Source organism: Ceratotherium simum, chromosome 7 (assembly GCF_057802395.1).
Source record: "Ceratotherium simum simum isolate JZ-2026a chromosome 7, ASM5780239v1, whole genome shotgun sequence".
NCBI classification, from domain to species: Eukaryota; Metazoa; Chordata; class Mammalia; order Perissodactyla; family Rhinocerotidae; genus Ceratotherium; species Ceratotherium simum.
The window spans coordinates 22,286,346-22,308,571 of NC_141906.1; the positions used below are offsets into that span (position 1 = coordinate 22,286,346).

The 22,226-nt window shown below is 39.3% G+C and overlaps 1 protein-coding gene across 2 annotated transcripts in view; it reads right to left on the reverse strand.

Moving 5' to 3' along the window:
* SYT9 (synaptotagmin 9) overlaps positions 1-22,226 on the reverse strand; it is a 181,125-nt gene that overhangs the window by 52,966 nt on the left and 105,933 nt on the right. For both annotated transcript variants that reach the window (XM_014782611.2, XM_014782617.2), the window contains exon 4: positions 91-211. In XM_014782611.2, the coding sequence (XP_014638097.1) occupies positions 91-211 (121 nt within the window). The remainder of the gene's footprint in view (positions 1-90; positions 212-22,226) is intronic.

Sequence of the window (22,226 nt, forward strand, 5' to 3'; positions counted from 1 at the left end):
GGTTCCATGCACTTTATTACTATACTAGAAACTTCATGAGTTACTGCATTAGAACCGTTATGAGGAAGTCTGAATTTGAGAATGTCCCACCTGATGCTCCTGTTATGTCCATTGCCTTTAAATTCCTTGCTTTTATAATGGTAATGGTCAGCCTGCCAGCCGTTGGAAGATAGCAGAGGGAAAACATCAGCTCTCCAAGATCCACGTTGTCCTGTTGAGAAAGCAGAAACTGACGCGTTGGGAAGTATCTTCAGCCTGGGCGCGTAAGGACCAGCTGCAGGGCAGCACTGGAAGGAAGGCACTGCTCCTTTTGATCTGGTGAATCCCCAGCATCTCTCCCCTTCATGTCGGTCACATGGAGAAGGATTAATCCCTGCACTTCGGGAGCCCCTCACCCTAGGGAAGCATAGCCCATATTTAGATGGCAAACCTGTGGAGGGTGTCCAGGGCTCCGCTACCCTCTATGCAGCCACTTGCCCAGCACAGCCTCACACAGGTTCCCCGAGACCAGAAACGCAGCCCTCAGAGCAGATGCCCCCACAGCAGTAACTACCCCCGACGGAGTCCTCATGTGGATCCACTCATATCCCTCATATCTCTATGACAATCCACACAGAGTCCCTGGGACAAAGCTACACAGAGCAGCCCCACCGAAAGTCCACACATGCTCTGCACACAGTGCCATGCAGCCTCCTCCAGTCTCTCAAACGGATCCCCACACAGCTCCTCGGAGACTCAGTCCCACCCTCCCAACGCCCCTGCCTTTTCCTACATAGCCTCCTCCATAGTTTTTCCCACAGGCCCCACGAAGGACCACAAAGTCCTCCAAATAGTTACTGTCCATATGCATCCTTCCACCATGGCCCCACATATGCAGTCCCCCCGAGTTTGTCACAATACCCTGCACATTCTTGCAAACCCGGCCCCACAACACACACACAACCCTTCACCCACCAGAGCACTGCACACCAACTAGTTCTCTGACAACCTGTGCAGACCAGCACATGGCTCCACTGAACCCTGGAAACACCTAGTCTCTATGTGGCTCTGGACAAGGAGGCTACAGGAGCCTGAGAGAGGCACCCTGTGATCCTACACATCCACAGCCCTGGACACACCGGGACACTCGCCTCGCCCCACCAAGCCTCGGACAAGGGCCCTGAGAAGTCTCTACACAGGGAGAGATGGGTGGGGACCCAGACCCTGCAGGCCCCCTACTGCCGCCCTGCGGGTTCCCGCTTTGCCAGAAGCTCTTTCGTTCCCTTGGTGTGTCTCTAAGGAACCCCCATTTCCCTCTGCTGGGGAAGACATCTCCTAGGGCAATGTGCAGCCATTCAAATAGGTCCGAATACACGCTTCTCTTTCTCTTTTTTAGCCGAGGGAGAGTGTAAACAGAAAGGGGAAAAAAAGAGCCAGTTCATTCAGTTTCAATTTTTGAGACACCTGAGGTCATCGAGCTGGGTGCCTGTGTCTAATTAATACAGTTTCACACTGACAGTGCTCTGGGGAGTCCGGTTTTTGCCCTCAACATCCACAGCCTCCCCGCCCCTTCTGGATTCTCTAAGGATGCTTCTATGTTTAGAAGCACAGATTCAGCTCTGGAAGGTCACCTCACCCAGCCTCCCTGCCTTGACCGCTTCCGCAGGAGGATGAGGCGATGGGAATCTGGTCGCTAAGGCAGATGGATTGCTCTGTGTCTTCACGTGTCGCTTGCCTCGTGTCAATAAATGACCTCACTTCGCAGCCAGGCTCTCCTAGTTCCTGGAGCCCTGACCTCAAGAGATGCCGGTGGCTGGGCCTTTCCTTCTGGGGTGGAGGTGAGGAGGAGAGAGGAGAATTCTACAGGAGTGGGGGTGTCACAGAGGGCAGGGGCTGAACTGCTTTGTGCTGTGGGTTCCCTACTGCACGAGGAGTGTCTGCTCTCACTGAAGAGGGAGGATCTGACCCAGCTTCCTGCTGGTGGCAGAGGAGAGAGAGGAGCAACAGCTGTCTCCACAAATTATCCTTTTCCTTCCATACTCCCTGGCCTACTCCTTCACCCTTTGACTTCTCCTGTTTGCCTTAAGCAGAAAGGTCCAGACACATGTTCTTTCTTCCCTTCTCCTTTCACTTAGCTCGCTTCTCCTCTCCTCTCATCCTGCCCAGGAAATCTTGGTTTGACAAAGTAAAACAGGAAGAACAAAAATCATGCCTATGAAGCGTCATCATCATTAATTCTTTAAGCACACAATTCCTGAGGGGCCACACTGCATAAGCTCTGTAGGATTTGAGATATGAAGATGCATATAGTCCAGTTTCTGCCCTCAAAGCCAATGCACACAATTGAATGTGATGTGTCGGGCTACTTTTAAGCTAAGTGCATTTCTCTTTCCAACATAAACCCCATTCATAAATATTTATATTATATGGCTGTTTGCTCATGAGTTAAAACTAAAAAAACAAAAATCAAGCTTCAGACTCAGTGATACATTCAGAAAGTGAGCGAGGGCTAAAGTCCACACTTGTATTTTTTAAAAAAAAGGCAAACTAAAGAAATAGTTATCAGGGCCAGCGCCGTGGCTTAGCGGTTGAGTGCACGCGCTCTGCTACTGGTGGCCCGGGTTCGGATCCGGGCACGCACAGACGCACCACTTCTCCGGCCATACTGAGGCCGCGTCCCACATACAGCAACTAGAAGGATGTGCAGCTATGACATACAACTATCTACTGGGGCTTTGGGGGGAAAAAAAAAAAAAAGGGAGGAGGATTGGCAATAGATGTTAGCTCAGAGCCGGTCTTCCTCAGGAAAAAGAGGAGGATTAGCACAGATGTTAGATCGGGGCTGATCTTCCTCACAAAAAAAAAAAAGAAAAAAGAGAAAGAGTTATCAAAGAGAAAACGCTTGGTTTGATTTCCAACTGCTTTAAAAATAAATCATTTAAACTTTTCTAAATTATGAAAGTAAAAATGATAAAATTCAAATACAGAAAATTTTAAGTAAAATAGTAAAATATTCCCTTTTCTCATGTACATACCACCTATGTCACTCCTTTCTCTAGAGTAACAGTGAATAACCATCCAGATTTTTCTTTTCATTCATTCACCCATCCATTCATTCCTTCATTCACTTATTCTTTCAACACTGGTTGTGGTTGTAGTTCTGTTGAGCATTGCTCTTTTCCAGAATCTGGGAGCTCCAGAAGCTGGATTCTGCAGTGGTGAACAAAAGACATGGTTCCTTGAGGAGAGATGGGCTTGGTGGGATATGGAACAGGAGTTCATGACGCCTAATGCTAATTCTGCTTTCTCCCCATCTGCTGATGCTGATTTGGGGTCAAGAACCTGTAGATCCTGATGTTTGTAAACATTCCCTTAAATTAGTGGTCCTCAGCCAGGAGCAATTCTGCTTCCCCGGGGGGACACTGACACTATCTGGAGGAATTTTTGATTGACACAACTGGGGAGGCAGGTGTGTTACTGACATCTAGTGGGTAGTGGGTGACATCTAGTGGGTGCAGGGATGTTGGCTAAGCATCCTATAATGCACAGGGAAGCCCCTGACTGCAAAGAATTATCTAGTCCAATATGTCAAAAGTGCCAAGGTTGAGAAACTCTTAGACAGAAGTGCTTAGATTGTTAGTAAAAATTTTTCTAGAATGCTGATAAAAGTCAAATATAAAAGGGTGGTGGAGTATTTTGCTTCTTTTTCAGCTTGACAGGAATCAGATATGTAGAAGTGTCACTGGCAGCTGAGTGCCCTAGAGGGTACTAGGGGAAGGAAAATGTCATACAAAGAAATGCTTCATTTGCTCCTGCTTTGTGTGGCCAAGTTCAGTATTGTTGGCAAGATATATTGGGAATTTAAAACAAGTGTGTGCAAATTCTCTACCTGCCAATCTGTAAACTCTTTCTATGATATGTTTGCCTGTAGTGGTCTATGATAGCTGTAGTTTTTGTCTAACTAGTGTACTTTTGCATTCCTCTTCTTGGGTTCTTTTGGTGACTCCCTCCCAATTCCATGAAGTTCTAGAAGGCCTGCTAGAGGAATTCAGGCTGACCAAAATACTCATGCCCCTGTCCACTGTTGTCTATTTAGGGATGAGTATGTAACCCAAGCAGGGCCACTTAAAGACCCCCTTGGGATTGAAAAATTGATACTGAGAAAGGGACATTCTCATTTTATTGGGGTTATTCATTGGTAAGATATGAAACCAGAATTGTTGTAAGGTTCTTGTACTATATATAGTACAAGTAGTATAATGTGACCTTAAGTTAGGCTGTGTATGTTAAAGATGTATACTGTAAACTGAAAAGAAATGACTAAAATAATACAACAAGGAGTTATAGCTAATAAGCCAACGAAGGAGATAAAATAGATGATTAAAAATATTAAATTAATCTAAAAGAAGGAAGAAAAAAAGGGAAAGGAAATAAGATGAGAAGAGGCAAATCTGATAGAAATAAACAGTAAGATGGTAAATTTAAACCTAACTATTTCAGTAATTACATTAAATGTAAATGATCTAAGCATCCAAATAAAAGGTAAAGATTGTCTAATTCAATAAAAATAGCAAGACTCCATTTTATGCTGCCTACAAGAAATCTCCTTTAAATATAAAGATATAAATAGATTAAAAGTAAAACAATGAAAAATGGTATGACATACTAACACTAATAAAAAGAAATGTAGAGTGGCTAAATTAATATCAAAGTATATGTCAGAGCAATGAATATTACCAGGGACAAGGAAGGTCATTTCATTATGATAAAGGGGTCAACTCATCAAGAGTACATAACAAGGCTAAATATTTATGCACCTGATAGCACATCCTCAAAATGCATGAAGAAAAGCTGATAGAACTGTGAGAATAAATAAACGAGTCCCCAGTTATAGTCAGAGATTTGAATATTTGAACAATACTATCAACTAACTTGGCTTAACTAGTGGCATTTAAAAAACACTCCACCAAACAGCAGTAGAGTACACATTCTTTTCAAGTGCGTTCAGAACACTGACCAAGATAGCCCATATTCTGAGCCATAAAACAAGTTTCAATTAAACCTGAGGAGATTCAAAGTATATTTTCTGACTGCAACGGAAATGAATTAGAAGTCAGTAACAAAAAGATATCTGGAAAACCTCCAAATATTTGGCAACTAAATAATATAGTTCTAAATAACCCATGGATCAAAAAAGAAATCCGAAGAGAAATTAGAAAATATTTTGAGCTGAATTAAAAAGAAAACACGATATATTAAAATTTGTGGAATGCAGCTAAAGCAGCACTTAGAGGGAAATTCAGAGCACTCAAATGCCTATATTAGACAAGAATAAAACTCTCAAATCAATGACCTCAGCTTCCAGTCTAAGAAACCAGAAAAATAAAAATAAATTAACAAAGTAAGCAGAAAAAAGGAAATAATAAAGATTACATAAAATAATATAAAGATGTAAATTTTAAATATTAGCATAACCACTAAAAGAACTAATAGTTATATGTAATAAGCCACTAATGGAGATAAAATCGAATTATAAAAATACTCAATCCAAAACAAGGCAGAAAAAAAGAACAAAAGTGCAGATGGAACAAATAGAAAAGGTAAATTTAAATATTACCACATTGATAATTACATTAAATGTATATACCTAATAACTTCAATTGAAAGGACAAAAATTGTCAGATTGGACAATAAAGCAAGACCCAACTACATATGCTATCTGTAGGAAACTCACTTAAAATATCATGACAAAGATAGGTTACAAAAGGATGAAAAAATTAGGCCATGTAAACACTAATTAAAAAAAAGCTAGACTGGCTACATTAATACTAAAAAGAGTTCAGACCAAGAAATATTACCAAGGAGTAAGGGGACAGTTCATTGATAAAGGGTCAAATCATCAAGAGGACATAACTTTCAATGTGTATATTTCTAATAAGAGACCCTCAAAATATATTAAACAAATCTTACAGAATTAAGAGGAGAAATAGGCAAACTCCCAAGTAGAGTTAGAGATTTCAACCCCACTCTATCAGTAATTGATTGAACAAAGTAGCAGAAAAGAAATAAGAAGATAAAAGACTTGGACAACATTATCAACCAAGTTGATCTAATGATATTTACTCACTCCTTAATACTCCATACAACAACAGCAAAATGCACATTCTTTTCAAGTGTACATCAAACATTTACCAAGATAAACTATATTCTGGGCCATAAAATAACTCTCATTAAATTCAAGAAGATTGAAATCATACAAAGCATATTCTTTAACATGGATAAAATTAAACTAGGAGTCAATCACAGATATCTGGAAAATCTCCAAATATTTGAAAATTAAATAGTACTTTTCTAAATTACTCACAGATCAAAGAAAAAAATCATGAGGGATATTACAAACTACTTTGAACTGAATGAAAATGAAAACACAACATATCAAAATTTGTAGGACACAGCAAAAGCAGTGTTTATAGGGAAATATATAGCATTAAAAAAAGTATCATCTCAGAACAGTGATCTGAGCTTCAACTTAGAAACACAAAAACAAGAGAAAATCAAACACAAGGTATATAAAAGGAAGGAAATAATAATTATGAGTAGAAAACAATGAACATAAAGCATCAAAACACTAGAGAAAATCAATGAAACCAACATCCTAGCAAGACTGATCAGGAAAGAAAATGAGAAAATATTAATTATCATTATCAAAAATGGAAGCGGACACATCTGTACAGATACTATAGACATTAAAATAATAAGGGGATATTATGAACAATTTTATCCCAATAAATTTGACAACTTAGATAAAATGAAGAAATTACTTGAAAGACAAAAAATACCATACCAAACTAAAGAAAAAATATGTAACCCAAATAGTTATATATTCTAAATAAATTGAAGTCATAGTTAAAAACCTTCCCACAAATAAAACTCCAGGCAACTTAAAAAAAATAATACCAATTCTACACAAGCTTCTCCATAAAACAGAAGAGGTAGAAACACTTTGCAACTCATTATATGAGGAGAGCAATATTCTGACACTAAAACTAGACGAAGATATTATAAGAAAACCACAGACCAGTATCCTCATGGACATAGACACAATTATGCTTAATAACACTTTAGCAAATCAAACCCAGCAATATATTTAAAAGGATATGTATTCTGAACAAGTGAGATTTATCCTGGGAATGTGAGGTTGGCTCAACATCTGGAAATCTTTATCAAGGTAAATCACCATATCAACATGATAAAAAAAAATCCATATCGACAGATACAAAACAATCATTTGACAAAAGTCAATACCCATTCCGGACAGGAACTCAGCAAACCAGGAATAGAAAGGGACTTCTATTAGGAAAGGCATCTATAAAAAGCTACAGTGAATATTATACTTAATGATGAAAGACTGAACACTTTCTCCTTAAGATCAGGGAACACGGCTAGGATGCCTGCTTTTACCACTGCTACTCAACATTGTACTAGAGGTTCCAGCCATTGCAATAAGGCAGAAATAAAGCCATACACATTAAAAAGGAAGTAGTAAAACTCTTATTGCAGATGCAATGATTGTTTATGTAGAAAATCCTCAGGAATCCACAAAAAGCTACTAAAACAACTAAGTTTAGCAAGGCCAACAAGGTCAATACAAAAGCAACATTATTTTTATATACTAGAAATGAAACAAGTGAATTGAAATGTAAAAATATGCCTACATATATACTTAGGGATAAATTTAACAAATTATGTGCAAGACCTGTACACTGAAAACTACAAAACATTGCTGAGACAAATTAGATAAGACATAAATAAACGGGGAGAGAGTTCCCATTCATGGATCAGGAGACTCAGTATTGTTAAGATATCAGTTCTTCCTCAACTGATCTGTAAATTCAATGCAATTCCATTCAAAATCCCAACATACCTTTTGTAGATGTTGACAAACTGATTCTAAAGTTTATATGGAAATGCAAAGAACTTAGAATATCCAAAATCATTTTGAGAAACAACAAAATTGGAGGACTTAACATTACCTGCTTATGAGACATAGAATAAAACTACAGTAATCAAGATAGTAAGGTATTGGCAAAAGGACAGACATATTGATCAGTGGAAGAGAATAAAGAGGCCAGAAGTAGACCCTCATTTATATGGTGAAGTGATTTTCTAGAAAAGTGCCAGATAATTTAATGAAGAAAGGATATTCTTTTCAACAAATAGTGTTAGAATAGTTGGATATCCATTTGCCGAAAAAAAAAAAAAAAAAAAAGAACCATGACCTTTCCTTCACATCATAGGAAAGAATTTACTGGAAATAGATCATAGACCTAAGGATTAAAACTATGAAACTTCTAGAAGAAAACATAGGAGAAAATGTTTGTGACTTTGGGTTAGACAAAGATTCCTTAGATGGACCAAAAAGCACAAAGCATAACAGTAAAAACTGATAAATTGTGCTTAATTAAAGTTAAAAACTTTTGCTCTTCAAAACATATTGTTAGGAAAGGGAAAGGTTATGCCACAGGCTGAAGGATTATATTTGCAAAACATATAGCCAGTAAAGGACTTACGTCCAAGATACATAAAGAACTCCTATACCTCAGAGAAACAACCTGACAAAAATGTGGGCAAAAGATCTGAACAGACACTTCATCAAAATTAAAGTAAACCAGGGGCCGGCCTTGTGGCGTAGCAGTTAAGTGCCTGCACTCCGCTACTGGTGGCCGGGGTTCAGATCCCAGGCTCGCACCAATGCACCGCTTGTCCAGCTATGCTGAGGCGGCGTCCCACATACAGCAACTAGAAGGATGTGCAACTATGACGTACAACTATCTACTGGAGCTTTGGGGAGAAGAAGAGAAAAAAAGAAAAAAAAAATTAAACCATAGTGAGATACTACTATGCACTCACTAGAATAGCGAAAATGAAAGACTGACAACATGAATTGTTGCCCAGGATGTAGAGCAATTGCCCCTCTCATAAGCTGCTGCTTGAAAGGCAAAATGTTACAACCATTTTGGAAAAAAGTTTTGGTAGTTTCCCTTAAAGTTACACATACACTTTCCAAATAACCCCAGAAATCACACACCTAGTTATTTACCCAAGTGAAATAAAACCACACATACATCCAAAGACGTCTATGAAATAGTTCTGAGCCCAAGCTGGAAAAGAACCCCAAAGGTAGCATCACATGGTGAATGGATAAACAAAATGTGGTATATCCATATAGTGGAATACTACTCAGCAACCAAACGGAACAAACTACAAATACAAGAAACAATATGAATAAATCTCAAAAGCATTATGCTGAGCGAAAAAAGCCAGACATAAAAGACAACATATTGTGTGATTCCCTTTATATGAAATTCTAGGAAAAGCAAAAATGCAGTAACAGAGAGTGATCAGTGGGTCTTACGAACCAGGAGTGGGAGGAAGGGACTATTCATAAAAGGGCACTGGGAAACCTTTGGAGATGACAGAAAAATATGTGTCACAAAACTTGTACACTTAAAATTGGTTAATTTTATTGTATGTAAATTAAATGTCAATAATGAGCATTTAAAAAATCCTGAGAGGATAGATTTTGCAGAGGACTGTGTTTTTGTCTTCTGGTTATATTGCTTTGAGTTCAGAGAATATGACTTGATGACTTCAATCATTTAAAATATTATTCTATTCTATTCTATCCTATCCTATCCTATCCCATCCCATCCCATCCTATCCTATTCATTTGTGCTCAAATGCCTCTGAAAATAATGAGTATTCTCTATTTGCAGGGGGCAAATTTCTATGTCTATTAAATTAAGTTGTTAATTTTGTATTCAAATCTCTTTCCCCCTGTAATTTAATTTATTATGCTTTTGTCTTTTAAAATATGGTTTCTCATTATTCCATTATGTTTCCCAGACAAATTATTAACAAACACTTAAACCAGGGTTAAAAAGTTCTCATTTCTTTGCTCACTGTAGTTTCTTAAAACCCACATCATCCTCTCTTTTTAGATACATTTTTCATTTTGTTGAGTACGTTCTTGAGTACTTTTTATTCCAGTGACGGTTCACAGGTTAAAATAATGTTTATTGTGCTCTAATTCTTAAAAGAAAGTTGGCTGGGCATAGAATTTAGGTTAAAATTATTTCATCTTAGCCTCATTTTACATTGTCACAATGTCTTCTAGAACTCCATGTTCCAGGTGGGGTGTCTAATGTGATTCTTCTGTAGATTTGTTTTCTCTTGAGGAAGTTTTAAGATTGTCTCTTTGCAGTTTTACTTTGTACTTGTGCCTTTGGAAATTTCCCCACAAGGTATTTAGATATCTTATTTTCACTGGTTTTGCTTGGTCCTCAGTGATGGATGTTAATTAGAATTCTTTCTTCCTGCTTTACTCTCTTTTTCTTCAGTGATCAGTTGATCTATTTGTTTATTTTGGAACTTCTCTTTCATGATGGTGGTTTTCCTCACATTCTAGGACATCCCTAAACGTCTATATTTATAACTGAGAAGTCAAAGCAAAAGTCTTCTACTGTCTATGACTTTTGTAGTCCCTTTATATCATTTTATGGAGTCTCAAGAGGGGATAGAGGCAATTTCATGTTTTTCATCTGATGTATTTAACTGGAAATTCTGATGAATTATTCTTTAATACTACTTGTATGATATTAATATCACCCAAATCACTGAACTTTGGCTTTAGAGAAGGTTACACAAGTTAGGCAAAGAGAGTCATTATCAACAGACTCTTTTTTTTTTTTTTTTTTTTGTGAGGAGATCAGCCCTCTGCTAACATCCGCCAATCCTCTTTTTTTGCTGAGGAAGACGGCCCTGGGCTAACATCTGTGCCCATCTTCCTCCACTTTATATGGGACGCCGCCACAGCATGGCTTGCCAAGCAGTGAATCGGTGCACGCCCGGGGATCCGAACCAGCGAACCCCGGGCTGCTGCAGCGGAGTGCGCGCACTTAACCGCTTGCGCCACCGGGCCAGCCCCTCAACAGACTTTTGATACCTCGGTCTCCTCAATATTTTTTGAGTACCACTGTACTGGGGGTCCCCAAGACCACCCTCAGTTTTGATGATTCACTAGAAGGAATCACAGGACCCAGAAAAGTTGTTATACTCAGAGTTTACAGTTTATTACAGCAAAGGGACACAGGTTAAAATCAGCAAAGGAAAAAGATACATAAGGTGGAGTCTGGAAAAACCAGGCATGAGCTTCCACTTGTCCTCTCCCAGTGGAGTCACACAGACAGCACTTAATTCTCCCAGCAGTGATGTGTGACAACACATATTAACTACTGCCAACCAGGGAAGCTCACCTAAACTTTGATGTCCAAGGTTCTTGTTGCAAGTGGCAAGGATTGCCCTTATGACTGACCTTAGCTAGGCAGTCTCCATTCCCCTCATCAGAGGTCAAACAGCATGGCCCAGGGCCCTAGGTGAACAAAAAACAGGCATTCACCATAAGTCACATTGTCAGTATAAAATATCTGGTGTGGCCCAAGGTCTGCTCTACAAAGAACTCTTACCAAGCAGGACATTCTAAGCGCTTAGAGGTTATCTCTATGGAAACAGTCAAAGGCCAGTCCTTTCTTTGGAGTGTGCAGGGTTTGAGCATCTCAAGCTTGCTAAGTTAACCCATTACTACACACATATGATGCTCTCATTTCATCTTGCCTTTTCATACATATTTTCCTGTACTAAAAAGGGGAGAGATGGTTGTGGTCCATATGCTTGCATACCCAACCATCACACGTTCTCACCTAGAGAAAAACAGTTGACGTCATGGAAGATATTCTGGAAGGAGGTTGGTTAACAGTAGGGCCTTGCAGAGATGTTAAATAGTATGAGGGATGACCATAATGCAATTAAGCTAGAAATCTATACCAAAAAGATAACTAGAATGTCCCCATACATTTGGGAACTAAGAGATACACTTCCAAATAAACCACAGGTCCAAGTAAAAATCACAACGAAAATTAGAAATATATTGAACTTAATGATAATGAAAATAATACATCTCAAAACATGTAGAATTCTGGGATACTGTGATTTATAATGAGAACTATATATTTGGTCTTCATCCCTGTTCCCGACACAGAGCTCCTGAAACCCTTGTAGATTCCTAAGTGATAAGAGCACAAAGAGCATCTTTTGTTCTAGTGAAGCGACTCTGGGTGGGGTCCTGGATGGGAGCTGGTCACCAGAAAAACCAAGCCACAATTAGAAGCTTGAAATTTTCAGCTCCCTCCCGCTCATTCTCTAGAGAGAGGAAGCGGGCTGGAAATGGAGTGAATAATTGATCATGCCTACGTGAGGAAGCCTCCATAAAATCTCAGTAGTATGGGGTCCAGAGAGCTTCCAGGTTGGTGAACACATCCATATACAGGGAGGGTGACACACTCCAACTCCATGGGGTCAGAAGCTCCTGTGCTTGGGACCCTCCCAGACCTCACCCTATGTATCTCTTCATCAGGCTGTTCATCTATATCCTTTATCTATCCTTTAATAAACCGGTAAATATAAGTAAGTGTTTCCCTGAGTTCTGTGAGCCACTCTAGAAAATTAGTCAAACCTGAGGAGGGAGTCGTGGGAACCTCCAATTTGTAGCCAAATCGGACAGAAGCTGTGGGCAACCTGGGGACATACTACTTGCGATTGGCATGTGAAGTAGGGGGCAGTCTCGTGGAACTGAGCCCTTATCCTGTGGGATCTGATACTATCACCAGGTAGACAGTGTCAGAATTGAGTGAAATGGTAGGACACCCAGCTGGTGTCACAGAATTGCTTGGTGTGGGAATAACCCTCACACGTCGGGTGGTAGAAGTGTTATGAGTATGGTAGTAGTGTGAGAGTAAAAGACAACCATAAAGGAGAGGAACTGTAGGTTTTTCCTACACAAATGCTTAAAAATCAGATGAAGGGAAAATTTTTAGCTTTAAATGCATAAAATGGAACAAAATAAGGCTGATAATCAATGATCCAAGCATCTATCTCAAGAACTTGGAAAAAGAACAATAAATTAAACCCAAAGTAAGAAGAAGGAAGGAAATAATAAACATAAGAACAGAAATTAGTGAAATAGAAAACATATATTTTGGGAGAATCAATAAAGCCAAAAGTTGTCTTTTGAAAGGCTAATAAAAATTGCTAACCGTCTTTCGAGACAGATAAAAAAGAGAGATCAGGGAGAAAAAGGCACAAATAACCATGTCATTGTTGAAAATGCAACACCATTACAGAGCTTTACTAAAAGCATTAAAAAGACAATAAAAGGATTTTATAAACAACTATACACCCATAGATTTCAAAAATTAGATAAAATGGACAAATTCTTCAAAACCTAAGACTCATAAAACGGATATAAGAAGACTAAAAGACTGAATTTCTATGGCTTATTAAAGAAATTAAATCTGTAATTGAAAACCTCACCATAAAGAAAATTTCAGACCCAGTTGAGTTCACTGGTGAATTCTATTAAATATTTAGGGAAGAAATAAAACCAATATTATGCAAACACTTTCAGACAAGAGAAAAAGAGGAAATACTCCCCAAGTAATTTTTTAAAGCCATCATATTTTGGGTACCAACATCTGAGAAGGCTATGACAACAAAAGTAAAATTATAGACCAATTTCACTCAGGAACTGAGATTAAAAAAATTAAATAACATATTAGATAATTAAATGCAGAAAAACATGAAAATGGTAGTACATTACTAACATGTGTGTTTTACCTCGTTTAGAAGGTTGATTTAACATAGCGAAATTTTAAAAAACATAATTGTCCATAATAACAAAATAAAGAGAAAAAAATCATATAATTCTCTAAATGAATAAAGAAACATATGATAAAATCACGCATTTACTTAACGATAAAAGCTTTTAACAAACCAGATATGGAAAGAGAATTTGCTTATCTGATGGAGGGTGTCTAAAAACAAGGCTACAGCAATGGTGTACTTAATGGTGAAATGTGGAAATCTTCCTAAGTAATGTCAGGAATACGACACATTACTACTTCTATTCTACATTATACTGGAGGTCCTAGCTAGTGAAATAAGTCATGAAAAAGAGATAAATGGTGTAAAGTTTTGACATGAAGAATTCATTCTGTCATAATTGTTAGATGATCTGACTTACAAAGAAATCCAAAAAACCCTACAAATAAATTATTAGAATTAATAAGCTTGTTTATTGATGGACTGATGGATATGAGTCAGTGAACAAAAATAAATTTCACTTTTATATACCAGAAAAAACAGGTAAAAAAATAAAAATAGAAAAAATTCACTTAAAATAGCATCAAAAAACATCAAATACCTTGGAATAAATTTACCAAAAAATGTCCAATATTTCTCTACAGAAAAAAAATAAAGCATTATTGAGTAAAGTTAAGGAAGGTCTAAATAAATGAAGAGATATACCATGGTCATAGATTGGAAGACTCAACACAGTCATGCATTTCTTAATGACAGGGATACATTGTGAGAAATGTGTCAGTAGGCGATTTCATCATTGTGCGAACATCAGAGTGTACTTACACAAACCTAGATGGTATAGCCTACCATACACGCCTATGCTGTATGGTACCCATCTTACGCAACCACCATCGTATATGTGGTCTGTGGTTGACCGAGACGTCGTTATGCGGCACATGACTGTATTGTGAAGATATTCCCCAAACTGATCTACAGGTTAAATGTAACTCCAATCAGATTACAACTCGACAAACTGATTCTAAATTTAATTTGGACACAAAGTGCCAAGAACAGTTGAGATTCTCTTAAAGAAGAAAAAAATTGTGCGATTTTACTCTACTGGATGGAAAAACTTATTAGAATGCTACTAGACTAGTGTCCAGAATGGACTGAACTAATGTAGCATTTGTGCAGGGCAAATAAACCAATGGAGTTGTACAGAGAGCTCAGAAACTGACTTGTGTGTATGGACATTTGTCTTATGTACTGGTTCTCTTCATTTGCTTCTCTACACCACTCCTAGCCCTGCTCCATGCCCTAAAAGGCTGTCCCCTACAGAAATAAATTAAACCTGATGTATTTATTTAGAGACTTAAAGGTCCGACAGAGTTTGGGATAAATTAGAGATAGGCACCTGGACACACACACACACACACACACATATACACACACTGCAAATAAAACCAAGATAATTCATTCGTTTATTCTTCATTCAGTAAATATTTATGGAATGCAATTATTTGTCAGGTACTCTTCTGGGTGCTGGGAATCGATCAGTGAACCAAACAGGCAAAAATTATTCGCCCTCATGAAGTTTATATTTTTTGTATGTGCTTGTTTTGATTGTATTGCTTGTATGAGCAAAATAAATTATACACACACACATACATATATATATATACACATAAATACACATACAACACACACATATGTATAATGAAATGGACATAAAAAAGTAGAGAAGGGAGTTAAGTAGTGTTGAGGGGTTAAATAAAATAGTAAATAGGGAGGGCTTTTGAGTAAGGACCTGGAGAAATGAGCTGAAGAAGCTAGTCGTGCAGCTAACTGGGGAAGATTCCACACAGACCAAGGAGCAAGTGCAGATGCCCTGAGGTGGGAGTGTACCTGCTATGTCTGAGGAAGGAAAGCAGACAGCGAAAAAGGAAGAGAGTAAAAATGAAGAGGTCAGAGAGGTTGTGATGGACCAGATCATTTAGGTTATCGAAAGCATTATGGCTTAACCTCTGAGTGGGAATGGAACCCATTAAAGTGATTGAATCAGAAAAGTAGCACAATGTGACTTAATTTTAACAGGATCACCCGGGCAGTTGTATTGAGAAGATTCTGAGGGGATAAAGGAAGAAGCAAGGCCATCAGTTAGGAGGTTATTACAATGAACCTGGCGAGAGGTGATGTGGCTTGGTCCAGAGAAAGCAGTGGAGGTGATGATAAGTCATTAAATTTTAGAGATAAAACAACAGGATATTCTAATAGATTAAATGATAGAGAGGAGTCAAGGATGAATCCAGTATTTTTGGCTTGAGTTAATGGAAAGGTGGAATTGCCATTAACCCTCATTTCTAAACAGACAGGGAGAAGGCACTGGGCTACGGGAGATATCAACAATTCAGCTTTGCATGTTAAACGTGAGATGCCTATTTGACATCCAAGTGGGGATGTCAAGTAGGCAATTAGATATGAGTATGAAGATCAGGGGAAAGAGCCAGAAACAAATGACCAACTCCTGAGGGGAAAAAGAGAATGTAATCACAGCACACTACATGGTTCAGTTGTAAATTAAGTTTACATAATAATGATATAGACATGAATAATTATCACCATAAATTTATGTTATAACTATTTTGAGAAGATCGGGGAGGGAAATGTGTGTGCATGTGCATGTGTGCGTGTAATGAATTTATGAGCTAAATCATCTCCCACAATAAAATTCAATAGAAATCTTAAACTAAACTAAATTAAAATCAAGCGCTTTATTTAAAATATGAAGGCATATTTTAAAAGACACAGTTAAAGTAGCTGAAAGTGTTTGCTTCTGAAAAGTGGGAACTGAGGTTGGGGGAGAAATGTATTTCTCAGACATACGTGGTCTTAGACCACAGTTCCTGGCTCACAGCTCCCAAAATCCTTGGAATTTCTCGTTTATGTTAATGAAGGTGACTTTTGGACCCCACCCAATGGCAGGGGCTGGTTGCCAGGAGAACCAGCCATGTGGTCAGAGGATTGGACCTTTCAGTCCCACCCCTGATTTCTGGGGAGTGGAAGGGGGCTTAAGGTTGAATCAGTTGCCAATGACCAATGACTTAGTCAATCATGACTACGTAATGAATCTTCTATAAAAACCCAAAAAAGGACAGCCCCTCAGTCTTTTTTCGGAGAGCTTCTGGGTTGGTGAACACGTAGAGGTGCTGGGAGAGTGGCGAGCTCAGAAAGGGCATGGAAGCTCCGCATTCCTTCCTACATTCTTTGCCCTATGTATCTCTTCCATCTCAATGTTCATCTGTATCCTTTATCATAGCCTTTAAAGATTTTATTTATTTACTTTTCCCCCCAAAGCCCCAGTAGATAGTTGTGTGTCACAGCTGCACATCCTTCTAGTTGCTGTATGTGGGACGCGGCCTCAGCATGGCCGGAGAAGCAGCGCGTCGGTGCGCGCCCGGGATCCGAACCCGGGTCGCCAGCAGTGGAGCGCGCTCACCCAACCACCAAGCCACGGGGCCGGCCCTATCATAGCCTTTAATAAACTGGTAAACTAAGTATTTCCCTGAGCTCTGCGAGCTATTCTAGCAAATTAGTAGAACCCAAGAAGGGTGTTGTGGGAACCTCTGATTTATAGTTAATGGGGCAGAAGTATAGGTAACAACCTGGGCTTGCAGCTGGCATCTAAAGTGAAGGGTGGTCTTGTGGGACTGAGCCCTTAACTCATGCCATCTGATTCTATCTCTGGGTAGACAGTGTCAGAATTGAGTTGAATTCTCTGACACCCTCCTGCTATCTGAGAACTGCTTGTTGGTGTGGGGAAGCGTCCACACACACACATGAATTGGGTCCAGGAACGCTTTGCAGGGGTATAAACATAAAGATGACTTAAGTGGTATTTAAAGTCCCCGAAGCATGAACATACATATAGTGTAACTAATAGAAGCTGAGTTCAAGTCTAATCACCTCACTTACTATTATGCAACTTTAGATAAACTACATAATTTCTCAGTTTCTCGGTTCTCTGTTCTCAATTTCCTCATTTGGAAACTGGGATTAGTATCTAAAGTACAGGGTTGTTAAAAAGAGTAAATGAGAAAACATACGTATGCAGTAATTACTGGACATGTGGTAGCTATTATTACTACTGCACTTGATTACAAGTTTCTCACTCTCACTGGTCTGTGTTCTCTTCCCCGGGAAGTACCACTTATCCACCTCTCCCTGGGCTGACACTTAGGAGTAACTTAGTCACTATTTCTTGAGTTAATGAGTTGATGCACAAATGAATGGAGGCACAAGAGTCCTTGGATATCTGCTGCAGTCTCAGTAGCCTAGCTTCCTGGAGCCTTCGGGTCAAATTTCAAGCGAGCCACCTCACTATGGGACATCTGGTCACCACCACTCTTGATATTCCCCAGCACTACTGACTCACTGAGAAATCCTGTTCTTATAGAGTCTCTTTCAAAAACAAAAACCCTTGTGAGATACAGCAGCAAGAAATCATTATTTAGCAAGTGAAGAGGAAATTTTAGTCGCAACATTTCTCTCAAGTCATTAATCCTCACCTGCAATAATCACACTGTTGGCCCAAACCTGGCCCACCTGTAACATGGAAACTGCTAATGACTTGATCATTCTGTTTTCCCAGAAACTCCAACTGTATTCTTGATATTTTCTCCAGACATGACCAAATTGGCAAAAACACCCTTTTTCAGTGACAGATCCTACCAATAATTAGCATGTACTGTTAACGTAACTGTTGATTGCACTTTATTTATAGATATTAACAGGATTAACTGCATTGGAAGTGTGCCTGGAGGATGACGCTTTCTGAGCTGGTGCTGGTGCATGAGTGAACCCAGCAGCCCTCACAGAGTGTTGGGAGAGGGTTGTGATCAGCCCACTCCTTTTCCTTTCTGAATTCTCCCTCAAATGATTCTAGGTCTAATTCCATAGGACTGGCCCTACATTAGAAAGTATTTACTCTGACTAATAATATATTCAGCCAGGAATGGACAGAAGAATAACTTCACATATGTGTAAAGCACTTTATGGTTGACCAAAAACGTTCACGTGACTATCTTATCTGATCTTATCCAGTTCCTTGGTCTAAAATGCCACTTATGTATGGATGACTCCAACATTTGTATCTCTATCTCAGCTTCTTCCCTGCTTTATAGACTCATCTATCCAAAGGCTTTCTTTGGATGTCTAGCTAATTGTCAAACAGAAATTTCAATTTTAATATTTCAAAAATAGAACTGATTTCCCTCTCCTGCCCCCAGCCTTCCTACCCAAGTCTTCTCCATCACAGTTTGGTAAAAACATCCTCCCAGATGCTGAAGCTCAAAATCTGGTAGTCATCATGTCTATATTCCTCCTCTTCTCTCACCCTCCCACATCTGCAAGTCATGTTATTTCTCCTTCCAAAAATATCCAGAGTCTGTCCAATTTTCCCCTTTTCTATAGTGCTACCCTGTCCAAGATACCATCACCTCTCTCACATGAACTACTGCAGAACACTGAAAGCAAAAGAAGTGAGTCCATGAGGCAGGATTGCTGCTATGATATGCTCATATCATATGATTCTATATGGCTCACAGTTGCTGAAGATAGAAGGAAGCCTCCACGGCTTGCTTACATAGCCTCATGCCTACACTGCAATATGACTCTGAGTCTGGGATTCCCAGTCTGGTCCAGTGCCCTGGTGACTACTCAGAGAGAGCTTCAGAAAAGACTGGTTCCACCTGTGGAGAGGACACTGCAGTTCCCTACCGCCCCACATGATTGGGGCTTTCCCTCAAAGGCTTCTAGAGTATGACTTAGTTGCTGGAGAGCTCCCATCACATCTCCACCACACAAGAAGCCAGCTATGTCCTAGAGCTCCAATGGCAGATAGGATTGCTAACAATAATAACACCAAGAGGAACTTAATGATAAGAAGAATGGTAATAGTTCAATCTGAGCAACCTCTTTGCCTTCCTATAAAAAACAGTAGCCTTGGCTTGTCTTGAATGACATGATGGCTGGTTGCGATTTGAGTCTTTTATATTTCAAAACACTAGCCAACACAGCCAGGGAAGATGTGGTGAATCTGGCAGACACGCTCTTCTGGGACATAGTCAGCCAACAATATCTCACTAAGAGCTTACTAGGTGCTCAGCTTTTCTCAGCACTTGGGGGGAAAGGAAAAGTTTAGTGACTGGCTTGTGCCCCATAGGAACTGACCACCTAGGACGACAGGCAGAGCTTCCCACAGGCAGCGGTCAGGGCCCTACCTGGCAGAGAGGGAAACCAAGGATCCAAGAGTAAAGAGCTAAGCCCTTTCCCTGGGAAAGTAAGCTTGGTGCTCATCTCAGGATTGTTATCAGGATTGATTATTTAAAAAGTATGGTTTTGGAGGCCCTAAAAAATCATTGTCTTCATAGGTTCATTAAAAACAGGTGATACTACACTAACATCACTCCCTCCTTTTTTTTTTTTTTTGTGAGGAAGATCGGCCCTGAGCTAACATCTGCCAATCCTCCTCTTTGTGCTGAGGAAGACTGGCCCTGGGCTAACATCCATGCCTATCTTCCTCCACTTTATATGGGACGCCGCCACAGCACGGCTTGACAAGCGGTGCATTGGTGCACGCCCGGGATCTGAACCGGCGAAGCTCGGGCCACCGCAGTGGAGTGCGCACAATTAACCGCCTGCACCACCGGGCCGGCCCCAACATCACTCCCTTTTTTAATTTGAGCTATTTGACTCACTTATCAGAGTCCTTTTGTAGGCATAGTAAACATGGACCTCAGCACAGCATCTGGCAAGCTCTCTCCTGATCTCCTATAGATGATCTGGATAAATTTAGGCTAGATGATAGTAAAACAAGTTGAATTCATATCCAATTGGACAACCACATCTAAAGGGTGCTGATTAATGATTCAACAACTCAGGTATTATTCAATTTTGTAATTTTATCAATAATTTAGAAGAAGACATAGAATTTAGGTATGATACAATAGGCATAATAAGTATATTGGAGTCCAGAATCAAGATCCATAAAAATCCTGACAGGTATGTGAGATGGATAAAGCCTAACAATATAAATTTATCAAAATAAATTATTTGATGGCCTAAAAAGTCAATGATGCAACTTCTGAAGTAGATGCAACCTAATGCATGTGAAAATAAAAGGCTTTATGGTTTAGTCTTATTTTGAATCAAAATTTGATATAGCTACCAGAAACTAATTTTGCTTTAGGCTGTCTCAGTAGAGGTACAGTCTAGAGGGGGAGGATGTACACCAGCCACAACTCACCTGAAACATTAATTCTGTCAATTTTAGAGATATGTAATCACCTGGAAGGCAGTGAGAAGACAACCACCAGCAGGGAGGGTCAGGATTACATAAGGAGCTATTAAGCTTTAAGGAAAAGATTTAAGAAAGACAAGATTCTTCTCAGCACATATTTGAAGTGCTGTCACATAGAAGAGGGATTAAACTTGTTCTGAATGGTTCCAAGGATTAGAACTAGGACCAACAAGTGGAAGCCACAGGAAGATTTAGAACATTCTTTTCTATCACAATCCAAAAACATGGTATGTTAGTCTCTGAAGACGATAAGTTTCCCGTCTGTTGGGCAGGCTTCTCTACTTTAGAGGAGAATCAAGTTATTAAGCAGATGGTTGAACAAAGGTAAAGCCTTTCCCAGCCCTGATACCCTGGAATTCTCTGATCTCAGACATTAACTGGTAGGCAAGAGGAGACAATAAAGTTTTGGAGCAAGGCAATTGTGTTATCAGAAATGTGATTAAGGAGAAAGGATTTGGTGGAGTGTGCAATTGTATTCAAGGGGAAGGTCTGGAGACTGGGAGGTCAGAAACAGTGAGGGCTGTTGACTAATAATGCTTAATTCAGCATCCTAGGAACATGTTAACTTTAAAAGGGGACATGGGCATGAGGAGGTGAATTCCAAGTCTTGGTGCACCTAGTGTAGGAATGTTGAGTATTGGAGAATTTCTGAACCTTCTTATTCTTTCTCAACAGGCTTCCCTAATAGATAAACTGAGATTCACATGTGATTTTTTTTGATGCTCCTATTTTCCCAGGGAGCATGTCTTGTCAAAGAATGTCCTTGGTGAAAACAAAGATAGCAGATTTCAAAAGTTAAAGGGCTACTGTAAAGGCTTTAATATTTCATTTGAATGTGAAATAATCTGTTCAGAAAAGACTTTTTATAGATCCATCAATTCTCAATAGAAAAAAAACAAAAGTAATTGGAGTTGAAAATGTGTTCTTATTTAAAGAACAAATATCATTTGGGAATATCAGAGCATCCTTAGAAGCTTGGGCATTGTGTGCTGGCTCTGACTGCTACAACATGTTTCATTGGCTTTTGAAGAAAAGAAAACATTAAGATGAGTTGGAAACAATTATGAATTCACCCTGAATTCTAAGCATCTCTGTCATCTTGAAAATTTCCATCAAAACTAAGAATTCACACAGTTTATGGGAGATGGGGAGGATGAGGTTCTTTAGTAAAGATGCCCTCTAAATGCTAGTAAGA